Source organism: Phyllostomus hastatus, unplaced genomic scaffold (assembly GCF_019186645.2).
Source record: "Phyllostomus hastatus isolate PE091 unplaced genomic scaffold, TTU_PhHast_1.1 phas_contig_210, whole genome shotgun sequence".
Lineage (NCBI taxonomy): Eukaryota > Metazoa > Chordata > Mammalia > Chiroptera > Phyllostomidae > Phyllostomus > Phyllostomus hastatus.
Window position 1 is genome coordinate 1,739,772 of NW_025333737.1, and position 19,932 is coordinate 1,759,703.

The window sequence follows — 19,932 nt, forward strand, 5'->3', positions numbered from 1 at the left end:
TATTTGATGTTCTAGGCTCATCTTGTACATTTCCTACCCAAACCTGGAATTAGTCATTTCTGCAAGAATCTATGGTTCCTTTTAGTGGAAAGTGGTATTTACAGATCACAGTATAGGGGCTAAGAATGTATTTACTTTTATAATCAGTAAAAGCAATTTTTGTTAAATAACAAAAAACTTCTTTCTTACAGACTTACATCTATCATAAGTCATTAAACTGGTCTCTGATCTACTAATACTTGTAGAACTTCTGAGAATCTGTTCTAGAAAAATAATATAAAACATTAGGTGTTCTTTGTAGGATTACTTAGAAAAGTAAAAACTTGAAGCAGCATGAAAATAATCAGAGATACTGTTCAATAATTTATAGTATGCACCTTAATGGAATATTATGTGGTCATGACAATAATCGTAATGAAGACATTACAGCAACAGGAGAAATGCTAATGCTACGATGTTAACGACAACAAAAGGACATGAAAATGTAGTCAAGATCATTGCATACAAAACTGTGTTGATGAAAAACAACTGAGGGAAAAACCCCTCCAAATTACTAACATGATTATTTGAGGGCAATGGGATTAAGAGTCATTATTTTTATAGCTTTTTTTGGGGGGGGGCATGGTTATTCTACTTTTAAAATACTATTATTTACATGTGTGTACTCTTTCTCATTCTGAACCCACACAAAACAGTTAAATCGTGTTCCTTCATCAAAGACTCTGTGACACCGCCATGGAGGCCCTCACAGATCAATCGCCATCCTGCCCTGGCAGTTTGGGGACTAAATGGATCACTGTCTCCGGCTCCAAGGCCAAACCTTCGCAGATCCTTCCTTGTGTGGCTCAATATAACCATGTCCCCAAGCAGAGCATGGTACGGCCTCTGCCTCTGGCCAGCTTAGCCCCAACTGTGAAGTTTTGGGGGCACCACTTCTTATTTGGGTTCCTGTATTCTTGCTTTGGCTCACAGGTGCTCCAAGCTATCCTGTCTGAACTGTAATTTATGACTGCCTTCCTCTGATCTAGACATGTGTAAATAATAAACTCTCAAAGATGGGAAGAGCAGAACCTTCCCCAATTACTTTTTTTTGCCTTGGTCTTAGGTAAATTCCAGATCAAATGTGAAAAGGAACTTCTAATCCCACATCTAAGGCTAAATGGAAAATTATTCTGGGTCTTCCTTGTTTTCATGGGGAACTCTGGTAGAGGCATCACCCTTTCCTGCTTCACAGTTCCTGGACGTCAACATCCAAACAATGGCTATTTGTTTAGGCAGATTGAGGCTGCCATGTAAATTCTAGGAGACACATAAAAGCCCAGAGGATTCTGCTTAGCCTAGTAATACTTCTGCGAATGGAGTAACTGGCTGTGACTCATGGCCACCAAAGGCTGGGTCCTAGTACCCTTAAGTTTGTTCTTGCTTGTCTCATACTAGCGACAGGGCTACTGACCTACTTTTCAGGGGGCATGCCCTTTATGTAGCTTACATAACTCTGGGGAAGAGATCCGTCATACTTTCTTGCCTAGGCTCCTTTCTGTAGGAGCTCCTTTAACAAGGCCCTTCTGTAAGATAGCTGTCTTTTGGCTGGACAGTTAGTTTTTCCTCTGTGGGAGGCCAACTGGTCTACCCAGGTTTTATGTGGCCTTATTAGGGCCCATACTCCTAGTAATCGATCTAAGTGGCCTAAATGGTTCAGCAAAAGGAAGTGGACAGTGGGCAGCCAGGGTGGCTCACCTGCTGGGTAGTGGCCAGACAGTATTCTGCTGTGCTCAGGATGCTGCAGATGAGGCAGAGCTCCTCTAAAGTGAACTTGGCTACTTCTGAGCCCTCCTTTTCCTTGAGGAGGCTACTGATGGTCAGCCCTCCACTGCTGCTTGTGGTTCTGAGGAAAATGAACAGGCAGTAGTCAGGCTGGGACTTCTTACTTGGTTCCTGAATTGGAAACTGCACATCTTAAGACAAAGAAAAGGGGGAAGTAAAGGCTGGACATGGTCCAAATAAATCTGTACACAATGAGTCCTTTCCTACTGACCTTGCCTTGACCACCAGAAATAGGAAGAGATGATTCCAACAGGGGCCAGTGATCAGTCATACTCACTGTGATGACTCTGATATGCACAGAGAAGGCTGCTGAGCAGACTCTCTGCTTAGCTCGGAATTTCCTGATCTGTAGAGCTCATTCAGGGTAATCGGTAGATCTTGGGCTCAAGAGCTACAGATTATCCTGAACTGTTTCTCTCAGTTAAGCAAATTCTGCACAGGAATCTGTATGCTGTGCCTGTGGAGGGGTTCAAAAGCAAATGTTAAGACGGTTCCTACCCAAACTCCTAATTGCCTCAAGAAACCAAAAGGCATCTCATCCCTTCCTACCAATCTAATCACGTGTTCACAAAATGTCAAAATGCGGTTGTAAACTTCCTGCTATTTTAACTATGAGCCTAATTTTTTTAAAGAAATAGAATTCAATGGCATTTATTTTAAAAATAAGAGAAATCTGTCCTTAAAAAAACCCTGCCCAGCTCAATTAGTTTGGGTGGCTCAATTAGTTGTAGCGTCGTCCTGATATGCCAAGGTTGTGAGTTTGATCCCTGGTAAGGGCACATACAACCAACGAATGCATAAATTAGTGGAACAACAGATCGTTGTCTCTCTCAAAGTCAATTTAAAAACTTAAAATCTTCTGCTCAGTCTTACTGATAATCAAAGATTTGAAACATTTTAATTCCCAGCACTTGCAAGAGTGTGAGGAACTGGCACTCCAGTCCGCTGTGCAGTAGGAGCGTCACACTGTGCAAACTTTCTGGAGGTATATTTCAAGAGCTTAAAAAAATGTCCTGATGATTTGGCCTAGTAGTTCCACTTCTGTTCAGGGATGCTTTTCTGAGTATTATTTAAAATAACCAAATAGTGAACCCAACCTAAACAATCAATTAAGAGAATGATCCATCAGAATCTCAGAAGTTAACCGGGGTTCTTCTATACGTTGGATTGCCATCACATCAGTAGAAGTGTTTTGATGAGTATTTACTGTCACGAGTGCTGACCATTCTCTGTTGGCCTCCCAGATCCATTCTCTGCTCTCTTCTTCCCTTCTCTATGGCTCAGGAGACTGACTTTCACAGACTTATCACCCAGGCTCCTTGGCCTTCAGGCCTCCTGTTGGGTTCAGCCAATGGGAGATGCAGCAGGAAGTCAGAGAGGTGGAGAAGAGAGAAGTTTGAGTAATAGTGAGTCCTCCAGCTCCCTGTGCTTCAGGGTGGTCCCGGCAGTGATGGGTCCTCTAGGACTACAGTTTCTATGGGGCAGACCTCTGTCCACAGCCCTCGCTCACAAGTAAGTGTCAGAGTAGTAATAACGACCCACTAGTGTTTGGATGCTTCATAATCCTCTGCTGGTTCCTTTTACAATACCTTGCCCCCATTTCTGTGAATACACAGCTGCTTTACTTCTAACAACATCCCAGCTGAGTACAACACTTGTTCCCTGCTGAGACACTGGCTAACACACTTGGGAAAATGCTCCCAGTATGATGTTAAGTGAAAGAAGCAAGGTATACAACTATAAGCAGTATAGCACCAACTCTGTTAAACAAAGACAATCATATATATTACATATATGTGTGTATATATACACATACATATATATATGAGAAAAATATATACCAAAGGTTAAACTTGTTTTCTCTAGGTGGTGAGGTTATAGGTGATTTTTGCTTTTAATCTTTGTGCTCTTCTGTGCCTTCTACTTCTTTTAATAATGAGGACAAAGGTTACTAAAAACTTTAGAATAATTTTTTATCATGGTTAAAGAGATTCTCATTGATAAAACATATCTGCTACTTCAAATCTCTTGTAGAGCACAGGGATTTTATTGTCTTTCCTCCAAATAATGTAACAGTCCCATATATGACACATTTTAGTGATGATGACAAACTAATTCTGTTACTGTGGAATATAGCCATGGGGATGATTTATAATTATTAAATTCTGAAGTATTACCTTAGATCATAGTTGATTACAATAGAAATTGTTACAGTATAACTAAAACATCCAAAACTCTAGTTGAATGACTCATTTATTTCAATAAGTAATATAATAACATTCTATTGCCCCAGTGAATAGTGACATCACTCTAATTAGGAGCTGTGCTATGCAACCCCTACCCCTAAATCTCACTGCATCCTTAAACAGTAGACTCTATCCAGCACAGCAAGACACATATGCCATAGGACAGACTTTGGAACGTAATCAGACCGAAGGAAAGCAGGCTCATGTCTCTCATCTACTTATCATCCCAGGATACACTCTCATTGAATGAGGCCTTAATGAAATTGACCATGCTGTTTAAAAGTTATTTCCACAGCTACCCTACTTTTTTGCCATGTACCCATCTTTGAATCCATGTAAATTAAATACATATACAGGGTGGGGAAAAGGTAGGTATACAGTTGTGAATACACAAAACACAGAGTTCATTCTTTTATTATTATTTATTAATTATTGCATTATTCTCCACACAAACAACTGTAAACCTACTTTTGCCCCACCCTGTATAATGGGCCGACTCCCTTGAGTCCACTATGGAAAGAGCTGACCTCCGCTGGCAGCCAGTATGGGCATTTCCTGGAGTGATCAGCTGTGGAATCTCATTTGGAGAGTAAGTAATCTCAGACCTTTGGGAACTCAATTAGGGTGTTTTCCTCCTTGATACTCTTAGCAGTTCAGTAAACAACTTCAGAGTGGATTTCCTTAAAGATGACCATATTTAGGTATGTTTAGAATCTCACTTCACTTGACCAGGAGGAACAGGACTCACTTGGGCAGGTTGCCAGAGAGGATTTTCCAGGCGTACTCTCGGAGGTACTTCTGGAAGATGGTGGTCAGAGCGATCATGGGCTCCCCGGTGCTGAGCTGCGAGCACTGCACCATGCACTTCTTGTAGTAGACGAAGAGGTCGGCACAGCTGGGGAGCACGGCGCCCCCTTCATCAGTGTTGGGCTTAGGGGGCCCTTGGGCTTTGAAATCGGCCACAAATCGATCTATCAGCTCTCCAAGGTTTCTAGGAGGAAGAAAACCTGAAGTATTATTCTGTTTTAAGAAAGATAAAGCAAATGAATGTGCCTGACTGCCACAGGGAACTGGTTCCTAATGCTTTTCTGCACGTAAGATTAGATTTGTTTTTGTCCGTGTCGTCAGTAACCACCCACCGCTCCTACAGCAACAGCAGCAATGAAATGTGGCATCTGTGCGCTGCTTTATGTTTTTCAAGGCACTTTATGATCACATATAGCCCCAAGCCCCCTGTGAGGGAGATAAAGTATTACTGAACCCTCTAAGAGGTAAAAAAATTAAGGCCTAGAAAGTCTGTCATACAATTTAGTGGCACAGCTGAGCCCAGAATCCACCACTTCAGTCCAGGCACTGGTCCCACTATACCATATTAGAACCATCTCCCCTTTCCACAAATGAAAACCTTACATAGTGACAGTAATCATTTTCTGAATCTTTATGATACACCAGGCACTATGTCAGCATTTTACACACCATTTTAGTGAACTTCACTTAATCTTCATTACAACTTTATAAAATAGGTACTATTACTAGCCTCGTTTTCAAAAAGCAAAGTGCAGACAAGTTAAGGGCCTTGTTCAAGGTCATACAGCAAGAAAGTGGGGGAGCCAGAATTCAAAACCAAGAAGCCTGGCTCCAAATCTCATGCTTCTGACCACTCTACCCGACCACCTCCTAAACCACAAAAAGGTTATGATGTCGGCAGAGATTTAGGAATCACTAGCCTAAATGTGCCTTTAAGAGAGATGCCTAAACAAAGGGAAACTATAAAGAAATATTACAATGCGTTCTTTCTCCTTTAATGCTGTTTTTTTCTTAAAATTTCCAGACTAAGAAAGGTATAGAGAGTCTCGGGAGAAGAGAGGGCCGGAGCAGCTTCAGGCCTGCCCCAGGTCACGGAGGTGATGACGGCTGCAATTTTCTCCTGTTCCGCATCCAAATATCCCTGCTTTTGCCTCAGTCCCCATGAGTCATCCCTAGTGAGAATCCAGCGGGGCTGCATTGGTCGTTCCCTGCACAGTTGTGCGGCCTGAAAAATGGGAGGGGTATCCACACCCCTCTTGACATTTTGCATCTTTGTAGGTGGCTGTCTAAAGCTACAGGGATCCAGCTGTGCTTTTAAAATGTATTTATATAACAGTCAGGAAGAAAAAGACAAAAACCACACACAGCATCAATTAGCAGGAACAGGAGAAAATTGACATTTTACTCAAGAGCTTTTGTTGTTGAAAGTTTATTATATCCAGATGCAGCCATTCTGCCCTCAGAGAACTTCACGCCTAGGCCAGGCCTTTGTGGTGATGGTCAGCAGCAGGGGGGGAACTCCGGGGTCTCCACCCCCATTCCTCACAACCTCTTCTTACCGAACCCTTCCATGTAGTCTCCCACCTCTCCTCACAGTGCCCCTCCACACCAGCCAGGCTCCCCTCAGCCACCCCCTGCTCCGTCTGACCCTGACGCTGTGCCTTTGCCTGGCTGCCTCCCTCTGCCCTAATGTTCTCCCACCACTTCTCCACTCAGCCCAGGGCTGGGGGAGGTGGGGGGGGGCAGCGCGCGGGGTGGCCAGGCAATGCCTACTCACAACAATCTTCTACCTCCCTCTCTGTCATCTGTGACACACTAACACTTTATTTTTTTAACACTTAAATATACACTGTAAGGTTATCAAATACTCATAAAACATGTCAACTACCTCCGATCCTGGGCCCGTGGCAGTCATGCTCATTGATAATGGCAATCTTTCACTAATCTTTGGTGCAATTTCAGAATTGTTTTTCTAACAAGTTGAAGTTGGTACAAAAGGTGAAAGCTGCTTGCTACACAGCGGCAGAATCTTCTTCTCTGTTTCATGTTTGTTATTATAAGCTCCTTGAGAGTAGGGGTCACGTTTGTGTTACTGCTGCTCCCTCCAGGCCCACTCCTTATGCTGATGTGGGAACCTTATCTCCCAATTATGACTGTGCCCAGTACAGAGTCAGCTGGTCGACCCCCACACTTTGTTCCTAAGGGGTGGGAATGCGGAGAGGGAGTGGGGGCTGGTGCAGTGGAGGAGAGCATGTAACAGAAACCAAGAATCTTTTTATGAGAAATTCCAATTTCCAAATCTATAGTGCCAACCGAAACAGGGACCAGAGGCCTGAAGTGTTTTTACTTTAACCATTTACCCAATTCCCCTAGAAGCTGAAGTCAGGATACTTATTCACCTACCACCTATTTCAGAGCCAACCCGATGGGCAAGATTATAAATCAATTATGATCATACATCATAAAGAAAATTTCCACTGGGAAGCACTCTAAAGACTTTTGTATTTTGTAGAATGTCTACCAGGTAACTTCTGGCATTGTTTTCTGATAAGGACGAGAAGCAGATCAGGGTAAACCTCCCCTCCCTTCCATCCTCCACTCTGTGCATCAGCACACCCCTGCGCCATACCAGACATCAGAAAACAAGCCATTAGCATTTCATAGAAGAGAACAGTGAAAGTTACAACCCAATGGGAATAGGCAGGGTTCATTAGTTTGAATGAATGACCCAACCAGTCGTGGGTTGTAACTATAAGATATAAATGAACTCAACAATAACAACAAAGGAAAGGGTATCATTTCCTCTGAGCACCAAACACTGCCCCAAGTTCTGGTAAGGTCCTCTAGGAGGACGGCTGGAGAAAGGGACGTGAGGCACACTGGCCTGTCCATGGACTGGGATCACCAGGAGGCGCCTCTTGTACCCTAAGGCAGTCCCAATCATGTGAGAGAGAGAGCAAAGGGTCAAGTTCAGATCAAGGTGCTGCTGGGGTTAAGGCACAGTGCCTGCCCAATGGAAGCTCTGATCTACTTGGTGAGATAGGCAACTCATGCTTACGATATTTAGATTCCCAGATAGCACCAAAATGCTGATTTTCCTGTATACGCAAAATGAGCAATTTGTTTTATTTTATTTTTAAAAAAGATTTTATTTTATTATTAGACAGAGGGGAAGAGAGGGAGAAAGAGAGGGAAAGAATCATCAATGTGTGGTTGCCTCTCATGTGCCCCTCACTCGCAGGCTAACCCAGCCTGCAACCCAGGCATGTGCCCTGACTGGGAATCGAACTGGCAACTCTGTGGTTCACAGGCTGGCACTCAGTCCACTGAGCCACACCACCCAGGGCAGCAATTTGTTGTAGGCAAGGGAAATAACAAACACTAGAGAGAAAAGTTTCATAGCAGATCAGGTGAGAGAATCAAGGCACGGAGTCAGAAGCGAGCACAGACACGGTGCAAGGAAGAGAGAACGGAAAGGAGGCGAGGGGCCTGGATGAGAGAGAAGATACAAATGAGAAAGGCTGCCTGTGGTTTGATTTGCACACTCCTCTGTATTTCCTCTGTAAATCATCCGTGTCTCTATCCCTTCATGCTGTGGGGGCAGTCTTTCTCTGGTCTCTCTCTCCCACTGGAGCTATAGGCCTGTAAACCAGGCATGTGCTGGGTGCATTACAAATACAATCTTGTTTAACCTCACAACAGATCTGAGTAGAAGGCCTTATTATCCCCATTGTATGAAAAAACTGAAGCTGAGGAAATTATAATTTTCTCTAGGTCACAGAATTTACTAGAGTGGGAATTTGACCTTGGGTCCATTTGACTCTAAAGCTAAGCTCTATCTACTCACTATACTACAGTTTGATTTCAAAACTGTAAAGCTCTATACAGATATATGGTATGTAATATTGCTGTTACTCATTTTTCTCTCCAGCTTGAAGAAACAGGTGAGGGATAAGATGGTATCTTTTCCCCTCTTCCCTGTAGCTTGACCTTTAGCCCAAGAACTGTGTAAGCACTGCAGGGGTGCGTGTGGTACACTGCTGAGAGTTTCACCACTGCTAAATACAATGACCTGGGAATAAAGACGACTGCAGAGCGGTATCACTGGAGGGAAATATTAGAACCGAATGAGAAGAAAAACCACATTGCAGACCGATCTTATCTATGGATGACCAAGGCAGTTTCTTCTGGCAGACCTGCACTCAGCATTTACAGAAACAACAGTCAAATGGAAGTAAAGGAGTGTTGGCACTGGGGGAGGAAGATGGCAGTCAGGAAAAGCTGGCAAGGAGGTAGGCATGGACAAAGCACCTTAAGTTCCCCCCAAAGTTACAGAACTTGTTAATTCAAGGCACTCAAACTAATTGGTAACCCTCTTCCCTTCCTTTGAGTCCGGGCCAAGGATTTGGCTCTGGTGCGGCCTGTGGGGTTGGGGAGCCAAGGTCTGGCATGGGCCCAACTGGGAGATGGGTTACGTAGAGGTAAATGAACAAATAAGTAAATGTGTGGAGGATACTGGGAGCTAAGTTTCTTACTGCGGGAGAAGGCAGTTACAAACACGTAAAGGAGGAAGCTAAAAAAATTAAAACGTGACTAGATTAGAATTGGAGGTATCAGCATAAGCTCACAAGTTTTAATATTGAAAGGTATAAAAATAGATAATAGAGGTGTGTGTATATACATGTATGCACATTTCTCAGCTTCTCAGTGAGAGGACCTACAAGCAGGACACCTAAGCAGTAATGGACACACGGATGCCCAGAACTTAGTTTCTAAATGCCATTCCCACCGAAGGAACGAGGGATCCTAAAGAGGAGAATGCCCCAGGGCCGAGGCAGGAGGCACATGACGAGCCTGGTGCAGTTGGCTGTGCCAGAAAAGGAGCGCTCAAAACAACGACCGGGGTGTGTGAAAGGAGGTGGAAAACCAGTCTGAAGGGGGCTCAAATGGCCGAAGCAGGGACTATTGAGCATTAACATAAATAATGATGGATCCTGTAAGAAAAAAAATTAGTAGGAAAATTGGTGAAATCCAAATTAGGTCTGGTGTTTAGTATAATACTGTCCCAACATTTAACTTGCTGGCTTTAATAACTGTACTATGGTTATATTAGGGGAACTTGGGAGAAGGGAATACGGGAAATCTGTACTATTTTTGAAAATTTTTTTTCTACATTTTTAAAGATGTAGAAAATTTTTATTTATTATTTTTATTTACTTTTAGAGAGAAGGGAAGAAGGGGAAAAAGAGGGAGAGAAACATCAGTGTGTGGTTGCCTCTTTCAGGCCCCCTACTGGGGACCTGGCCTGCAACCCAGGCATGTGCCCTGACAGGATTGAACCAGTGACCCTTTGATTTGCAGGCTGGCACTCAATCCACTGAGCCACAACAGCTAGGGTGAAATTTTTCTATCAGTCTAAATTTATTCCAACATAAAGTTAAAAAGAAGTAGTTATGGCTATAACCCATTGAATGAAATAGAAATCTGTGAGTCCCTATCATAAATAAATGGGGAGAAGAGAAAGCTTTTGCTTAAAACATAATGCCAACTAGTAAATACAGCAGAAATGACAGAATGAGAAAAATCATCTCTTGACAACTATGTTAGTAATAAATAATTCAGGTGGTAAAATAAGTCAGTGAAATATGAGAAAAGGCTACTTATATGGTTTCAAAATTTCTCCTGGCACTAATTAAATTAACTGCTTATCAATAAATACAAAAAACTGGCAGACACCATGTAAAACAAGTGATAAAAATGACCACCACAAGCTGCAGGACAAACTGACACTGGGTGCCTCCTGGCGTGAGTTACTGAGAATGCAGCACCACCTCTGCATGAATTCCACAAAGTAACTGGCCTGTACTCTTCAAATTTCCAGGTCATGACAGATAAAGAAAGGATGACTTATTCTTCTGAACTAAAGGAGAAGAAAGAAACAAGTACATGTGACCCATAATCCTGCAATAAATTCTGGATTATAGAAAACAGCCCTGGCTGGTGTGGCTCAGTGGACTGAACACAGGCCTGTGAACCAAAGGGCCGCTGGTTCAATTCCCAGTCAGGGCACATTCCTGGGTTGCAGGCCAGGTCCCCAGTAGGAGACGTGTAAGAGGCAACCGCACATTGATGTTTTTCTCCCTCTCTTTCCCCTTTCCTTCCCCTCTGTCTAAAAATAAATAAATAAAATATAAAAATAAAAACAAAAACAAAAACATGACTGGGACAACTGGTGCAATGCAGTGGAGCCCATTGATTAAATGGTAATACTGTATCAACACTAATTTCCTGGTTTTGCTGGTTGTGGTGTGGCTACCCAGACTGTGTCCTTACTTAGAGGAAACACACAGTGAAGTACTAAGGTGTAACAGGGCATCTTGTCTGCAATTTGAAAATTCGTATCACTCAGAAAAAGTATGTATGTGCAAGTGTATGTGAGTATGTGCCCCTATGTGAATGTGTATGAGAGAGGGGAAGAGAGAACTGTTAACTGAGGAATCCAGGTGAAGGATATACAGGAGCTCTATGTACAATTCTTGTAACAACCCTAAGTACAGGGAAACCCTAAGCTTGATGCAGCCAGAGGAAGGAGGAGCTCTATTTCAACAAGTCATTAGAGGGAACTCAGGAGAACGGGCAGAAATGGAGTCACTAATAATTTCTTTGACTGAGAATGTACCCAAATGAAGTGAACAAAGTGCCTATGTAGAGAAATCTCTTCTGCAAGAGTCAGCAGAAGACAATCACTATATTCCCAAGAGCAGAAGATGTATTAACTTGCTCTTTGAACATGAACAAAAAGTTGAGAAAGTTCCTTAAAGCAGAGAACGCCAGCTTAGCCCAACCTGTTAAAGAGGCGGCTTCGGGGACATCCCTGCTTCTGCCTCCTGCCTGGGTACTGGTTCTGCAGTTCTCCTGAAGCTGCTTGGCTTTTGGCTGGGGCAGATGCTACCAGAATTTTCCCTGGGCAGGTGGAGGCTGGGGAGGTGAGGGGACAGACCCCAGGCCAGGCCCAACAGAAAGCTGGCAACACTGAGCAGGCCGCCCACTGCCTAGCCGCCTTGGAGCCCAGAACAGGATCATGGGTGGGGAGGGAGGGAGGGCAGGGCAGGCACAGTTCCTGAGCACCACTCACTTGTGCCAAGTACCCATGTGTCACTGCATTTCATCTCACCACTAATCCTGTGAAGGGGCTGGGGTCAGGACTATTAACTTTACCGCAAAGAGAACAAAACACACTCGGGGAGGTTAAGTACCACGCTCGGGGTCCCAGGCCAGTGACTGCAGAGTTCTGACTCGGGTCCAGGTCTGTGTGGCAGCCAGGCCGGCGTTCTTTCCACTACACTGGGCTGGGTCTCTGTCATCTGGGAGCTTGTGAATGGTCTGAGATTCTCCTCCTTTGAAGATTTTTGAGTCAGAACTACAAGAGTAGTAACTTGTATAAAACCAGTCCCCAACCGAGTCTCTCCCCAGCCTTAGGATTCTTTGACTTAAGAGAGGCAGAGCTTTAGAGAACCCCTTGAAATTACACTAAAAAAAAATAGTGTGTGGGTTTATAAAGATTTATTTTGGCAAGAAGGTCTCTGGCTTTCATCAGGCCCTCAAAGGGATCTGCCTCAGAAAAGGTCAATAACCACTGCTTTAAACATTATTTTGTCTGATTCTCTCCTTTAACAGATGAGGAAATGGATTTTGTGAATTCTATTTTCTGCTTCAAGCTTGCGCTGCTTTTTCTGGAGCGACAACAGCACGACCTACGCAGCTCTCCTACGAGTAGCTTCCGCTACTTCCCTCGTGCTGTGGAAACATCCCAGGGAGGCCAAACGGCAGGATGAGTGGCCAGCACTTCATTTTTCATAGCGAAATGGAGAGTCCCGAAGGAAGGGAGGTCTGGCTCTTGGCCCAAAGCACCATGAACAATGAGTACACTCTATATGAACCAAGGCCACGTGAAGAGAGTAGATAGCAGAATTATAATAGTTCAGAGAAATGACTGTTTAGACCAGGCAGGTTTGGGGAAGGTATGTGGTTGTCTCACTGGCACTTTAAACCCTGAACCCAGCCGCTTTTCAGCCTTTTAAAAAATGAGAATTTGGGTTGATAAGAGAAGGGGCTTTGTCCAAAAGTAGTCATCCAGGTGGGTTGCTTTAAGACCTGTTAATCTAGTAGGCAAATAACTGATCTGTTTTCTCACCCTTTCTGGAGTGTCTCAGTAATATAACTTTCTGAATGCAGAAGATGGGGTGCTTTCAAAGGACTAAGACACAACAGTCATGTGTGCCTGCAGACATAAACCCAACAAAGAAAGAACGGGAAGAAAACTGTGGCGTTACAAGGCAAAAAAATGTCAAGGGAACTTCTCTGGGTGCGGTGGGTGGGGGCATCAGCAAGGAGGTTTTTGTTAACGTAGAAAGTCTTTTACAAAGTTCATTTTCTGGGATTTTAATATGAAGCATCTTGTCACCGGGGAGGAAAAAAGTAGAAACTATAAAATCAAGTAGGTGAATAATAATAATGTTCCATGTGGTGATTCCACTTGAAATATTCTCTTAATCTTATGGTTTACCTCTGCAACATACTTGGAAACAAGAATTTGCTAACCCATGACAGAACCATTAAAAAAGGTGGAGGGAAAAAGACTGGATTTCAGCGCCTAAATGCTTTCCCAGAGAACTCCCCTCGAGAACTCTTTCACAGCCGCTGCCGTCCCCTCCGTGCGAGCCGCTGTCTGGTCCTGCGACGTGAGTTCCGTAGGCTGCAGGCCTCCCCTCGGAGCCTGGGCCAGCCTGTCTCCGGTCAGCTCGGCTGTTTCAGAAGCCTGACCTTTCCGAGATCTGCCTTCCAGTGTGGAAGGGTCTGGATATTGTGGCTGCGGGCAGAGATTCAGAGATGAAAGGGGGCCTTTCACCTTCCCTTGAACAGTGGCCACTGGAACACGAACATATTCTTCTGGCTGTAAGGAAACTTGCCTACGGCGGCAGCTCTACACATTTTCTGGAGCCATTAAGTTTGTAAGAGGAACATAAATTAAGTGGATGATAATCCATAAAAGAAGGTAAGAACCCATCAGTCCATACTGACATAAATAAACAAACAAATGGGGGAGAAGGGGAAGCTCCTCCTTATAGAACCCCGATTAGTAAATGTAGAAGAAATGATGGACGCAGACAATCAACAGTTAGCGAACACTACAGAAGTAATTACTGCAGGCAGGAAGCACCAAGGGATGTCAAAATGAGTGGCCAAAGTGTGATGAGAAAGAGGACACTGGGGGCATATCTTGGGTATGCCCCCCAAAAGAGACTTACTAGCTATACAAACAGTAGCTTCACAGCACAGAGCACTCACTGGCGACACCACTTAGAGCGAGTGATCAAAGTTAGCATCATGAGTAACGGACAGATCCACGCGATGTGCCTCCTGATACCATGTGCTGAGGACGCAGCATGACCTCTTTGGTGTTTTTGCATAACTTAGATTTAATCAAGAGGCAACGTCAAACAAACTGAAATTAAGGGCATTGTACAAAACAACTGATCAATACTCTTTAGAAGCATCAAGGTCGTGAAAGACAATGGAGACTGAGGAACCACTTAAGATTAAAGGAGGCTAAAGAGACCCTACAACCAAATGCACAACGGGATCTTGGACCAGAAAATGGACATTGACAGGACAAAGTTACTTTCCTGACATTGACGATAGAGTTGTGGAAAATGCTAACATTCTCTGGGGGAATGGTCTATGAGAATGCTTTACAACTCTTTTGTAAATCTAAATTATTTCGAAATGAAAAGTTAAACAAATTACACTTGAAGACATATACATCAGAGATTAGGCTTGCTCTCTCCGTTTTCCAGTGCCTGCCGCTGAAGAGCCTTGTGTGCTAACATACACAGCTCTGCAAGGGCTCAGTGCCCATGTGGGAAGCGGGTGTTGGGATCCATTTGGGACCTTATTAGAGTAAAAAATCAGGCTTTTTTAGATTTATAGGCACAATAAATCACATTTAAGAGACATTAAAATATCCATAACAGTTTTCCTGGGAGGGTCACAGGCATGCCAAGGCCTTCCTTCAGCCTCTGGAAAGAGCTGCGGGTGCGCCCTTGGGAAGCCCATCCATGACCACAGGAGGGAGAAATGCAATAGAAAAGAACAAAATGTTCATCACTCACTTGTCCTGGGACTCAATATACACATAGAGATGAGGCTCGAAACACTTGGAAACAATGCCGTGAAATGGATTGTCTGGGGCTTTAGGCTTCTTTGGCTGTAAAAGAAAAAAAATAAAAAAAGGAAAGAAAAAAGAAATTCTATACTTGAGCCATCTTTGCAAATTTTCAAGCAGTTTCAAAGTAAACATCCCTTCCAAGTTCACTCCTTATAGATAAGAAGCACTCAATGTAACTAAACTGGGACTATATCCTGCACTATAATTTATGCCAACTTGTGAACAATAAGCCAGCTTTGTTTGCAGCATTTACTTGCCTTGTATGGTGGAAGATTTACTGCTACTTTGATAACACATACGTTTTCAATTTGGAAGATATTCATCATCTGACTGATGTTTTAAAATTTTAAATCCTAGCAAATAACAGCACCTTATATTTGTATAGTGCTTTAAAATTTATAAAGTGTGTTCACATGATCTAATTTTGATAGCTTCCTTTTACTGATTGTTATTATAGGCCAGGGACTTTGATACAAAATAACATCTCATCTAGTCCTCACAACAACCCTCAATGTAGGAGCTATAGCTACTCTTGACACCTAAGGAAAGAAGTCCAGAGGGTCCTAGCAGCCTGCCCAAAGGCGTATGGGAAGTCCTAGCTCTAAACTAGAACTCCTTCTGTTATATCCTTGCTTTCCTGCAATGGTTCCTAGACTGTTGAATTTCATCAAAAAGTACATGTAAGAAAAAGGATGGGGACAACATAGGATTGTTAACTTTTTATCTGGCAAATTTCTAACCTCACCACTAGTTCCTAAAAAAATGCTGCATACTCTTTACATTTTTATATAGAAAAAATAGCAGAATAAAGGCAGTCCTAAGAAAAGATACTTGGTGGCCTTATAATAGATAGATGAAAGAAAGGAAGAAAGAAAAGGAAAGAAAGGAACAGAAAAGAAAGGAAAGGACAGGAAAGGAGAGGAAAGAGAAGGGAAGGACAGGAAAGGAAAAAGGCCAGAGACTGGCTGGCTGTTTTGTCTTCTTTTTTTTGCCTTGGACCAGTGAAACACTGGACCGGCACTGGTCCCCACTGACAACTGGGAACCACTGATATACAGGTCATTTAGGCAGGCAAACATTTAAAAGCTGTATTTTCTACTTAATTCCTTTTAAAAACATCTAAAAATAAACAAGATTTTCCTACGTATTTCTTTCTAACAAAGGTCAATTCCATCTGTTGTTACATGCCAAAGAAGGGACCCCAAACTTTTGCTAGGGTTGATACTAGAGTGTAATTTTTGTGTAAGTTGGTACCCACAGGATACTTTTGTTGAATTGAACTGCTCATGTCTTTGAATAAATACAGGAAAAGGTAAGCCCCTCCTAACAGAAATAATGATTACCTTCCTCTGGTAACTAAACAATAAAATAAAATAAAATATTGGAATGGTTAAAAGCATCTGTAAAAACTGGTAATGATCACCAAAAATTAGATGTCAGCCTCAGACCGTTACTGTCGTAGTTAGCTCTATTCCACTCTCACCTTCTAAGAGTTCCTTGTCTCTGTTTTGTAAGATTCCTAGAAACTCTGGGCTTCCCTAAGCATAACTACGGTCTGGGCTGTTTTTTCTTATCACCCAGAAGCCACTGCCAAACTCAGGCCTTAGGCTGAGGCTACAGGAGACCCCAACACCATCCGTGTTCACGGAGTTTGCACCGGTGGGACCCAGAGTTCCACTTCACTCCCTAGATGCCGGGCGTTTTCTCACATTCCCTTAGTTTAAAGTGGAAGCTCCACGGTGCACGGTGTGATGGCTACGTGGGGGTGGGTCCTTGCCTATTTGCTCTGTATTTCCCAAGTCGGCTATCCATTTTTCATTAGTTTTCAACAGGTGCTTTGTTAAATGAGTTGACAATGTGATTTAATTTGTCTAACTTTGTAAGACTAGATATCCTCAATTTAGAATGGGAAAATATGACAATACCTAGATATCATTTTATTAATTAAAATATAATTATTGTTATAAGTATTATAGTTATTCCTTTTATTCACATTTTTCCCTTGATAAAAATATTCACACATTTGTAGAATAGCTTCTGGTAATTATAAGAGGGAGTTTGTGTAATGCAGAATGTTGTTGTGTTTTAAATCAACACGTACATTTTCTTTTTGGCTTCATTTACTTACTAATTCATGGGTACTTTCCCAATTATTGACAATGTTTTAATTTATCACTTTAGGATGACTATATTATGAAATTTAAATGAAGCCTATAGATAACAGTATTGAAATGATGTTAAGTTTTCTAATTTTGATCTGTGGTAATTTAAGTGAATGTCCTTCCTACGAAATACACACTGGAATATTTAGAGGTCAAGGACATAATATCTGCAAACTTACAAATTGTTCTGGAAGGGAGCGAAGGGAGGGAAGAGGAGGGAGGGAGGGAGAGAGAGAGAGGAGTTGGGAGGACATGATAAAAGTAAATGTACCAGGAAAAAAAAAAGGACAGAAAAAAAGTAAATGTACCAAAATATTAACAACTGGTGAACCCAGGGGAAAGACTTTAAAGAGTCCTTGTAATATTCTTAAAACTTCTCTAAGTGTGACATTTTTTTTACTCTACTGAGCCACACGAGCCAGGGCAAAGTTTGACATTTTTTAAAAAAGTAAAATCAAATAGAAAACATGGGAGACAGGTGCCAACGGCCTGGTGGAAACTCCCAGTGACGACAGCGGAGCACTCCTGAGAAAGGCACGTGGACAGCACCCTGGGTGGCCCGGAGGGCAGTGACATATGGGAGAACACATCTGGGCCTGAGCATGAAAGGGGTTACAATAAATTCCCTGGTTTTGATGAGGTACCATGTTAGCTGTCAGCGCTCTATGAGTTGATGCGTAATTATTCCAAAGTAAAAAGTTTTTAAAAAAGTGGTTCAGGAGAGATGGACTCTGAATGTGAAAAAGTTTTAGGAATGTCTTAACCTATTTTATTTTGTTTATGTTCTTCTTTTCATGTATGCACAAAAGTGATATATGATAAAAACCTCCAAGCCTGAAGAGCTCATCCAGGAAAGTATAAAATACAGGTTCTAAGTGACAAAAGAAAAGGCCTATGTGACACTGCAGCAAACTCGTCCTGGTCCGTCTCCACCAGGCCCTGTGCTTTGTGAGGCCCCACAGGACACTGAATCTGGCCCTTAGAGCGACATAACCAGACAGAGCAGATGTCCCAACCCCACCTGCAGGTGACTGCTCTGCCCGCCTCTGCCCACTAATGCCAGCCCAGCAGTGACAACAGAAACCTGTCACCATAGCTCTTGGTTCTCTCGCAGGCTTTTTAGTTAGAGGGGGAAGGAAGAGGAGAACAATAGGAGAGATTGCCTGAAGTACCCTTTTTTTCCATAGGGCTGCCTACCACCTATAGCTGCTTTACAAATGTGCTCATGTTTAAATAATAGGTGCTGGAATTTCAGCTCAGGCTGGTGTCTCCCTTTGTACTGTCCAGCTCCCCAAAGGCTTGATTCTCAGCTTCAAGCGTATCCTAAGTCATTTAGCAGTAGCACTCAGGCTGGATTTCTGAGTGTGTGAATTCTGTCCAAAAGCTGCAGATGTTTAAGCTATTTCCTCCTGGAGTTTGATGGAATAATACAGGGTTACTGTTGTCACAGTAAGGAGGTCTGCAGCTGGCCCCATTTCCTTTTATTACTATCCAACGTCAACAGATTAAATCTAACTACTCGCATCACCAGAAGGGGACATTTTTAACTAGAAATTCCTTTCTTCTTTTCCCTCTTTCTTTTATACTCAGTCTCTTTTCATATGCCTCTTTTTATCATTGGGAATAGGTTGGCAACTGACTGTTCAAACTGAATGCGTCTTTTCAAGTTCCCTGTCCCTTCCCCATAACCTAAACTGTAGCAGAGAGTAGGGCACGAGTCTGACCTTGAGGACAAACGGACTGCCGTGCTGCAATGGGTTGGGTAACCCAGGATGACCACTGGGGGCCTCCCCCATCACCTCTGGCTGAGCTCACGGCAGCATCCTGTGGACTGCCTCCCCAGTGCCCCACCGGGCTCCCGTGCACCCAACTCCGGGAGCCAGTAAGTGGCTGGGAAGAGGAAGATTCTGGAGCTCCCACCCAATTAATCACAAGCAGGACAAGTGCTGGTGAGGCAGTGCAAGGTCGGGAAGGTATGTGAGGAGGCATTAGTCACTGGTGTATATAAGTTTTATTACTAACAAGCAACAGCCTGTGAAATTGCAAGTGGATAATCTAGTCCAGGGATTTTTAGTACTTCATTTTTAAACGCACATAAAACCCCTGGTTCAAAAGAAATGTTACCTCGATGTCCACGATAAAAGTGGCTCATAATAAAACTGCTCTGCTCGGAGGGATCTGGTCTCCTCCCAGCTCCCCACAGAGACATCTGATGGCGGCACCAGGGAATCAGTTTGAAAGTCATCAGTTCTCTCTTTTATTCTATATCCTCCCTCACCTGAGGACATTTTTTAAATTGCTTTTAGAGAGAGAAGGGAGAGAGAGAAACATCGATGCATGAGAGAAGCATGGATTGGCTGTCTCCCATATACACCTGGACTGGGGAACGGAGCCCGGACTGGGAATCAAACCCACAACCCTTCGGCTACATGACGATATTTCAACGAACTGAGCCACAGCGGTTAGGGCCATTAGTCCTCTCTAAAGATGAAGAAACTAGGGAAGTCTGCAGAGAGTAAAAATCTACTGAAGGTCACATGGGTCAGTTAAGGACAGACCAGAGTCGAGCATTTTCCCTAGCACATGACTCTGCTTTACCGCATATACCTGTGTTCTGTGTCCTTGGAATGAGCAGGTTTAGGTCATCACAACAATAACCTTGGGC

General features: G+C 43.1%; 1 protein-coding gene across 3 annotated transcripts in view; it reads right to left on the reverse strand.

Moving 5' to 3' along the window:
* Nucleotides 1-19,932, reverse strand: part of VPS53 (VPS53 subunit of GARP complex) — a 133,256-nt gene that overhangs the window by 41,417 nt on the left and 71,907 nt on the right. For all 3 annotated transcript variants that reach the window (XM_045837337.1, XM_045837338.1, XM_045837339.1), the window contains 3 exons: nucleotides 15,050-15,144; nucleotides 4,819-5,061; nucleotides 1,738-1,885 (listed from right to left, as the gene is read on the reverse strand). In XM_045837337.1, the coding sequence (XP_045693293.1) occupies nucleotides 1,738-1,885; nucleotides 4,819-5,061; nucleotides 15,050-15,144 (486 nt within the window). The remainder of the gene's footprint in view (nucleotides 1-1,737; nucleotides 1,886-4,818; nucleotides 5,062-15,049; nucleotides 15,145-19,932) is intronic.